Genomic DNA, 9061 nt, shown 5'->3' with positions numbered 1-9061 from the left:
TGCCTTGTTCCTCATCTTAGTAAAAACTCTTTGAGTTTCTCACCATTGAGAATGATGTGTTATAGGCTTTTTTGTAGATAGTCTTTATCAAGTTGAGAAAGTTTCCCTCTATTCCTAGTTTACTGAAACTTTTTATCATGGATGGGTGTTGGATTTTGTCAAATGCTTTTTCTGCATCTATTGATATGATCATGTGGTTTTTCTTTTTTTAGTCCCTTGATGTGATGGATTACATTAATTGATTTTTGAATGTTCAATTAGGCTTGCCTAACAAGGATAAATCCTATTGATCATGACATATAATTCTTTTCATACTTCTTTGGATTTGATCTAATAATATTTGTTGAGTATTTCTGCATCTATATTCATGAAAGAGATTGACCTATAGTGTTCTTCAATGTCTTTAACCTCATAGAATGAGTTAGGAAGTGTTCCCTCCGCTTCTATCCTTTGAAAGAGTTTGTAGAGAATTGGTATAATTTCTTCTTTAAATGTTTGGTAGAATTCATGGCTAAACCCACTTGGGCCCACTTACTATTTCGGAAGGTTATTAATTATCAATTTGATTTCTTTAATAGACACAAGCTAAAAATTGTCTTTAAAAAAAGAAATTAAGGTATTAGCTTGTAGAAAATTAGTAAGATTATAATAATTTCTGTTTTGTAAAGAAGACAGCACCAAAGGTTATAGGTTATTGTACTATATGACATTAATCAGATTTATATTTAATTTAGCAGTAATTTAGAATGACTTCAGTATTTTTTTATACTGATGTATACACATTATTTCTCTTATCTTCTTTTAAGTGTATTTATTTTGAGAGAGAGGAGAGAAGGAGTGGAGGAGGGGCAGAGAGAGAGAATCCCAAGCAAGCCCCCTCTGCAAGTGTGGAGCCCAATGCTGGGCCTGATCCCAGGAACCATGAGATCATGGTGTGAGCCAAAATCAAGAGTCAGACACTTAACCAACGGAGCCACTCAGATGTCCTTCTCTTACCTTTCTTTAAATCAGCTTTGTTTACTGCTGGTTTTCTCAATAGTGAGTTAAAAACTTGACTTGTGTCTAACTGTATTTGTGTGAGAATTATTTTTTAACATTTTGAAATTATACTTTTGGCATTTTCTAGGAATACAACTTGGCCGCATATTTACACATCTTAAAAATGTACATGCTCTTTTACCTAGCAATTGCTTATCTAAGTATTGACCCTAAGAAGATAAGGATGTGCTCAAAGATTTAGCTCTAAGAATGTTTTTGAGTGTGCTTTATATAATAGTGAAATAGAAACAACTATGCAACATTAGAGGACCGCTTGATACCTAAATTTATTTTAAGAATGGTTTTTTCTGGGTAAGTGGAACTTGTAGGTTTCAAAATTTTCTTTTATGTTGTTCATATTTTCTTATGAAACTTTTGAAAGAAGAAAAAAAAAGCTTAAAGATCACAAAGTCTAGTTACACTTCTCTTCTCATTCTTGTTGACCTCAGTTGAGGTATTTAGCCCCTAGCTATAGTTTTTCTGTTCCAATTCCTGCCACTAACCCAGGGGACTTCAGCGTCTTTGAACAACACTGATCTACCATCCCTGCTTTTCAATTCCTTCATATCCCATTTCCAGTGCCTTCTTCAGTTCTGTAATTTAGTCCAAAGAAATCTTTTTTTTTAATATTTTTAAATGTTTATTTATTTTTGAAAGAGAGAGACAGAGTGTAAGCAGGGGAGGGGCAGAGAGAAGAGGGAAACACAGTATCCGAAGCAGGCTCCAGGCCCCTAGCTGGGGCTCCAACCGACAAACCATGTGTGAGATCATGACCTGAGCGAAAGTTGGATGCTTAACCGACTGAGCCACCTAGGTGCCCACAGTCCAAAGAAATTTTAGATACTGTGTTCATTCAGAACTATTCACCTCTGATGTTCCTGTGTTTCTTGCTCTGGTCTGCTTTTAGATAAAAATGTCTTGTTTTTCTGATTAAAAGAAGTAACACATGTTTGCTAGAAAATTCTTTCAGAAAATACAAAGATGCAAAAGAGAGAATCAAAACACTGCAATCGAGGGCATACCACACGGCATTTTTGTAACCTTTTCAACTTTTTGTTAGGAATAGTTTTTTTGTTTATTTTCTGAGATGGGATCTTACTATACATTTTGCTTTTATAATCTGATTTTTGCCACTCAGTGATTTATCTTCACATGCCAATAAACACAGATCTACATCACCATTATTATGGCTCAAAAATAATTTATATTATGACTATAATATTCTTTATCTAGGCCAGGGTGTCACAACCTCAGCACTATTGACATTTGAGCCAGATAATTTATTGAAAGCGTTGTACCGTGCATCATAGGATGTTTTACAGCATCCCTGCCCTCTACTTGCTAGATGCCAGTAGACTAGCCCCCTAGTCATGATGGTCAAAGATGTTTCCAGCTATTGCCAAATGCCTTCTGTGGGCAATATTGCTGCAGTTGAGAACCACTAATATAATCAATCTGCTATGATTTGACATTTCATTTACCTACTTTTTCATAATTAAAAACAGTGGTGCTAATAAAGATCCTAACATATATAAACTCAGCACTTCTTCGAATTACCTGTATAGCTTAAATTCCTAGAAAGGAAAAACATACTTTTTTTTTTAGTTTATTTATTTATTTTTTACTTTTTAAAAATGTATATTTTTTAATCTTTATTTTTGAGAGAGAGAGAGAGACAGAGAGAGAGAGAGACAGAGCTCAAGCAGGGGAGAGGCAGAGAGAGAGGGAGACACAGAATCTGAAGCAGACTTCAGGCTGTCAGCACAGAGCCTGACGCAGGGCTCGAACTCACCAACCGCGAGATCATGACCGGAGTCGAGGTGGGACACTTAACCCATTGAGCCACCTAGGCGCCCCTATTTTTTTATGTTTTAGACAGAGGGAGAGAGCAAGTACACAAGCAGGGGAGGGGAAGAGAGAGGGAAAGAGAGATTCCCAATCAGGTTCTGTGCTATCAGCACAGAGCCCAACATGGAGCTCAAACTCACGAACTGGGAACTCAGGACTTGTGCCGAAATTAAGAGTCAGACACCTAACCGACTGAGCCACCTAGGCGTCCCAGGAATAACATATTTTAATGTTGATGTCTATTGCCAGATAGTCCTCCAGAAGGGTTGTATCAATTTATAGTACCATTTAAACAGCAAAAATGACATTTCCTCAGATTTTGTCCAAGAACTATTAATCTTTTAACTCTCTGTTAGTGATGGGACACCTGGAGGGCTCAGTCAGTTAAGCAGCCGACTCTTGATTTACCCTCAGGTCATGAACTCACGGTCGTGAGTTCAAGCCCTGCATCAGGCTTTGTGCTCACAGCACAGAGCCTGCTTCAGATCCTCTGCCTCCCTCTTTCTTCCCCTACCCCGCTCACACTCTCTCTCTCCCATTCTCTCTTTCTCAAAAATAAATAAACATTAAATCTTAGTGAAAAGTAAAACATAATACTACTTTGCCCTTTTAATTTGTAAATTATTTGATTTGCTAAGCAGGTTAGTAACTTTCACTATGTTTATTGGCCGTTTGTATTACTGCTTTTGTGAGCTGCAAATTAAATGTCTTTTGTCCACTCTTGATTTTGTAAGAGCTAATAATTATTTCTTCCAGTTTGTAATTTTTCTGGTAACATTATGTGAGTTTTCCTTTACAGAAAGTATACATTTTTTATGTTGTCAAATTATCAGTCTTTTTATTGTGGTTTTACTGTTAGTGATGTCATGCTTAGAAAGATCACCTCTGGGGGCACCTGGGTGGCTCAGTCAGTTGAACGACCGATTCTTGATTTCAGCTCAGGTCTTGACCTTGTGGTTCTCAAGATAGAGCCCTCGGGGTGGAGGGGGCACTACGCTGACAGCACAGAGCCTGCTTGGGATTCTCTCCTCTCTCTGCCCCTCCTCCTGTTTCATGAGTTGGAGACCCATATAGGGCTCCCCGCTGGCCGCTCAGAGCCCGCTTGGGATTCTCTCTCTCCCTCTCTCTCTCTGCCCCTCCCCTGCTCATGCTGTCTCTGTCTCTCTCAAAAATAAATAAACTTAAAAAAAATCCACTCAAAACCCCAACAATGTCGTATTAAGATTTTCCAACTCTTAGAAATCTGGTTTCTTTTTTTTTTGTTTTTTGTTTGTTTTTTGAGGAAGGGAGATCACGCACTCAGACACATGCATGGGGGAGGGGCAGAGAGAATCCCAAGTAGGTTCCACTCCCAGTGATGAGCCAGAGGCGGGTTCCATCCCACAACTGTGAGATCATGACCTGAGCCAAAATCAAGAGTCAGGGGTTTAACAGACTGAGCCCCCCAGGTGCCCCAGAGTCTATTTAAAGACTTAAAAATCAAACTAGATTACTGAATAAACACCTCACAGTTCTTATAATGCGCCTGCCAACTTCAGTTAGGTAGTGATAAGTATTATTTCCATTTTACAGACCGGGAAACTAAGGCACAGTGGGTTGACACAACCTCTGAGAGTCAGGGCAAGTGATTGGGACCCAAATTGTGCGCTGGCTTACAGTCTTAGGTTTTGCGTGTCTCCGCCCTGCGGCCTGGGAATCACAGGAGGCCTCATTGTTCCTAAGAGCCCGATTCTACAATAGTATCTCTATCTGCAACAAAGAAGAGGCAGGCAAATCAATGCCGGTTTTCAGTTCCTGACCGCATATTTGATTCACTCAAGGCACTTTTAGAAAATATCCTTTCCAGGGCCTTTCCGAGAGAAATTCTGTCCAATTAGTCTTGAGTGAGGCACTACTATTAGTTAAAGAGGTTTAACACATTAGTTAAACATTAGTTTAACACATTAGTTAAAGATAGTTTAACACATCTGTTAAAGAGGAACGTTATTCCCAACTCAGTGGTTTTCAAGCTTTTTGTATTCGCTGGACCCCTGACACCAATCTCCAATTACTTTCAAAGGTAATGTGTGGCAGGTGTGTGAGGTCTTTGCCCACACCACGAACCACCTGTCGGTTTTGGTGAACTCTTTGTTATCCCTAGTGCAAATGTAGACCACCCTGTTCTTCCAGAGAGAAGCATTTTAGGAAGAGGGGACTGAACTTGGCCTAGGGAGTAATGGTGAAGGGAGTGGTGGATTTACAAATAATGGCTTTGCTTCCTTCCACGTGATGTCCAGTTGTAAATTTCACGTAGTCAATCTCCTCCACCAAATAACTTGTCGGAAATTTTCTTGTACTCTACACTTGGCAGTTTAAAACTTGTACACACCTGCGTTCTTCTGTCTTCAATTCCCACGCATCCCTCAGTCCTCAAAGCTATGGCACAGCTGGGAGCGCGGCCCCCTAGGGCTCACGCAGTAGAGGCCGGTAAGAGCCACGTGGAGCTCTGGCCACATCCCTTGGGCCACGGGCCCAGCTCTTAAGGGCTGCAACTCACAGCAGCAGGAGGCAGCCAACCGCCCGCGTGCCCCTCGTTGGAGCCGTGGCCCATGAGAGGACACGCTTCCAATCCAGGACGCTGGTAAAACCTGGGACCGCGACAGGCGACTTGGCTTTTCGCCGCGCTCCACCGCCCACCGGCACGTGCCGACGCAGCCCCGGAACCCCGAAGCGCGCCAGCCCCGGTTTGCCCAGGTGCGAAGGGCGCTGAGCCTCCCGGGCCGCGCCTCTCGGCCCCGCCCAGGAGGGACCCGCGCGGCTCCTGAGTGGGCCGGCGGGACGTCAGTCAGGCCTCGGGGGCGGGGCCCGGGTTGCGCCCGTCCCCCGGCCGGCTATAATGTCTGGCCCCGAGTGCCTGCCGGCGGCGGGTGGAGGTGCGCGCCTGGGCAGGGGTGAGGTTCAGGGCGTGCGGAGCCCCGCGCAGCTGCCGCAGCTGCCGGCCGGCCGGCGACGACTCCGGAAGGAGAGGGAGAGAAGGAGAGGGAGGGGCGGGAGGCGGCGGCGGCGGGATGGAGGGCACTCGGGGCTGCCCGTGCTCAGTTTGCACCAACTCCCGAAGGTGCTGCTTCCAACTTTTACCTCCTTGGAAGCCGGGAGCCGTAGTGTCAGGAGCCTTGACATTAAGCGTGCTGATCCGAGCTAGTGACGCCCACAACCTCTCCCCCTCACCCCTCCCCCCCCTTTTAATCTGTTCTCAGCTTTGTTATTTTTATTCATCTCTAGAAAATGGACTTCGCCCGCCTCTGGCTGGGGCTGCTGCTGCCTTCGGTAGCTGCGCTGGATTTCGGCTACCACCACCAGAAGGGGATGGAAGAGTTTTTGAAGAATGTGGCCCAAAACTACAGTTCTATCACTCGCTTACACAGTATTGGGAAATCTGTGAAAGGTAGGGTCCATCTCGTGCGCTTTCCCAAACTCCCGGTCCTCGCTTTCATTCATTAAATCTGCCTTAGCTTCCTGTCCCCTTGCCCTGAAGCTGCTCAGGGGAGCTCCAAGCGGGTAGACCGGTGCCTTGCGTGTTGGTCGTTTTCTGCTTTTGTGTGTTGTGTTGTCTTGTGTTATTTTGTCAACGCAGTAGTAGGAAGACCTGAATTTTACCAAACGTCTCTGCTGTCATTCAGTGTCATTGCGTCCTACGCGTTAACGGCGTTCTTTTTGCGCTCTTGCGCTGGTTGCTTGGGATGTGTATTTTTTTTTTTTTCTTGGTAGATAAACTTCTGTTAGGAAAGTCTCCGTTTAGCCATCGCGGCTTTCCCTTTTTGTTGGCTTCTTTAAATATGATTTGGACTGTTAGTATCATTTTTTTTTCCAGTCTCTTTTAAGCTAACCTAATTTCTGTTGGTGAGATTTCTGTCATTCGTAATTAGCCCTGTGACTTAAAATGATGCAGAAATATCATTTCTGTAAGTTTCTTTTAATGTTAAAAGTAGGTAAGATTTGTGTCATGTGTAATTAGCCCAATGGCTTAAAGTTATGCAAAAAAAAAAAAAAAAATGGCTCTGACACCGATCAGAGACTGTTTTAAAATTATCCATTTGAATAAAACGATTGCTGGTTAATAAACGTTAGCAATGATTGGGACAGGCATTTTCACGTTTATCATTTAATTAATTTAGAAACTATATTAAATATAAATATATAACTACATATTAAACCTCATTTTTATAGACAGGAAATTTAAATCAGAGATATTATTTTGCTCAAGGTCACCAGGTGGTAGATTTTATAACCAGGATTGGCATTCAGATTGTTCTACTTAAAGGCTTAGATATTTTGGGGAGAAGGCAAATACTTTTAACAAACATTATTTCTTAATCTTTTTATTTTGGTACCCCTAAAGAGATTACCTGAAAGTTTAATGCTTAAATAAAAAGTTTTGTCAGGTGTATGCAGTTTGGATCTCCACTCTTTACAAGGTGTGTTGAAACTCTACCTAGATTTTAGCTCTGAGCGTTTGAGCCAAGGAGTGTCTTTTAATTACCATATTTTCAATCATTAAAAAAAAAAAAAGTCATGTTTTTTATATTAAAGAAGACATGGTATACAAATTTACTTATCCGCAATGCAAAATAAAGATCCTGGGTCATGTGCGTAATGGTACCTTTGTTTTCAAACAACATTGCCAAAGAGTTGGTGCCAGGATTACTCTATATTGCTCTATAATCCAAAATTACAGATGTTGGATGTGTGAGAAATCATATCTTGAATCAGCATACGTACTCAGCCTTTTGAAATCCTTTTCCCTTAGGGCTAGAGAAAAGAGCAGTTTTAAAAGATCTAAGAATACTCATTATATTAATAAAGCAAATACAGAACCTAACTATCTTGAGTTATTGTTCAGTCATCATTTAAACCACAAGGTGATGAGAGTGTTAATTAATTCTAAGTACTAAGTGATTTGGCAGGTTTTTATGTTTTTGAGCACAAAGTGCTTTGAAGGAAAATTGGGGAATCTCCTTAACGTGAACCAGCTCTTCTGATCATTTCACATGGTATCAGACCACAGTAACAGTGAAAGCCAGGAGGCTTAATTTTACTTTGTATGCACCCTTGTGGCTAAAGGACTGAGAAGTTATCATGTAAAAATAAAATCTGACACTAGTGTTCACATGTGTTGAACATAATGTTGTGAATAATAACTCAGATTAGGAAAAAGCTTGCAAGTGGTGGGTTACAACTCTACACTGTATCACTGCCTGTTGTCATGAACGTTGAACACCAGCGCTCCTTTCTTGGTACTCTTTTCACTAGACTAGGCAATTTTCCCAGCTGTCTGCCCTCTGGTGTAGGATAAACTTTGCTTTGCAAATGGCATTTACAGTATGTGCTATTTGTTTATTTATTTAGAACATGGGCAGCCTACCTAGGAGAGAAAGTAGCATTCCTACCTGGTCAAATACATTTTCAGTTTTTGTAAATGCACATCACATCTATTTTTGTTGTAATCATGGATTCTATTCTGCTTTTTTCCTCAATTCACATTATCTCATTCCATATTTCTATGAATTGACAAGGTCTACGGATGTAAATTGGTTATTATATAGTATTTCATCCTCTTGGTTATGAGTTTTCTTAGTCCTTCACCTCTTTAAAAGGATTGATGCCATGATGATTACCTTCCATTATAATTGGTGATTTTTTTTTTCAATTTTTTATTTTGAAATGTTTGAAACCCACACAAAAGTTGAGCACACATCTACCCTTCACCCGCATTCAGCCATAGTGGACTGACCATATTTCTGTTGAGCTTTTGGAGGAAACCCCATTACCTAATGACCTAGTAAAATCTTAAGTGAAACAAGAGAAGCAACTCAAAACACTGACAACGGACTTGAGGAAAATTCAGAAAGGTACAATATTCACTGGTTTATTCATTCATTCCTCCATTTAGTTAAGCCAACCTACTACCATCACCCCCCCCCCCCCCCTTTTTTTTTCACTCCTAACCCCCTCTGTCTTAATATGATGCTGGCACATATTCAGTAATTTATGTTTGTTTAGTGAATTGAATGTTTGCTGAGTGAAAGTTGTCTGAAGCAAGCAAAGCTGTGTGCCACTCACGGCCTGCCATTAGGTAGCACCTTTTAAAGGTCAAATGTATTTATTGTGGATTTCCCCAATGAGTCTTTCCATACCC

At 41.3% G+C, this 9061-nt stretch overlaps 1 protein-coding gene across 1 annotated transcript in view; it reads left to right on the top strand.

Moving 5' to 3' along the window:
- Positions 1-5762: 5762 nt before the first annotated feature.
- Positions 5763-9061, top strand: part of CPM (carboxypeptidase M) — an 82800-nt gene continuing 79501 nt past the window's right edge. The window contains exons 1-2 of the mRNA XM_049625951.1: positions 5763-5816; positions 6148-6310. Of these exons, the coding sequence (XP_049481908.1) occupies positions 6151-6310 (160 nt within the window). The 5' untranslated portion in view covers positions 5763-5816; positions 6148-6150. The remainder of the gene's footprint in view (positions 5817-6147; positions 6311-9061) is intronic.

Source organism: Panthera uncia, chromosome B4 (genome assembly GCF_023721935.1).
Source record: "Panthera uncia isolate 11264 chromosome B4, Puncia_PCG_1.0, whole genome shotgun sequence".
NCBI lineage: Eukaryota > Metazoa > Chordata > Mammalia > Carnivora > Felidae > Panthera > Panthera uncia.
The sequence above is the reverse complement of the archived record's forward strand: the minus strand, read 5'-3'. Positions and strand labels throughout refer to the sequence as shown.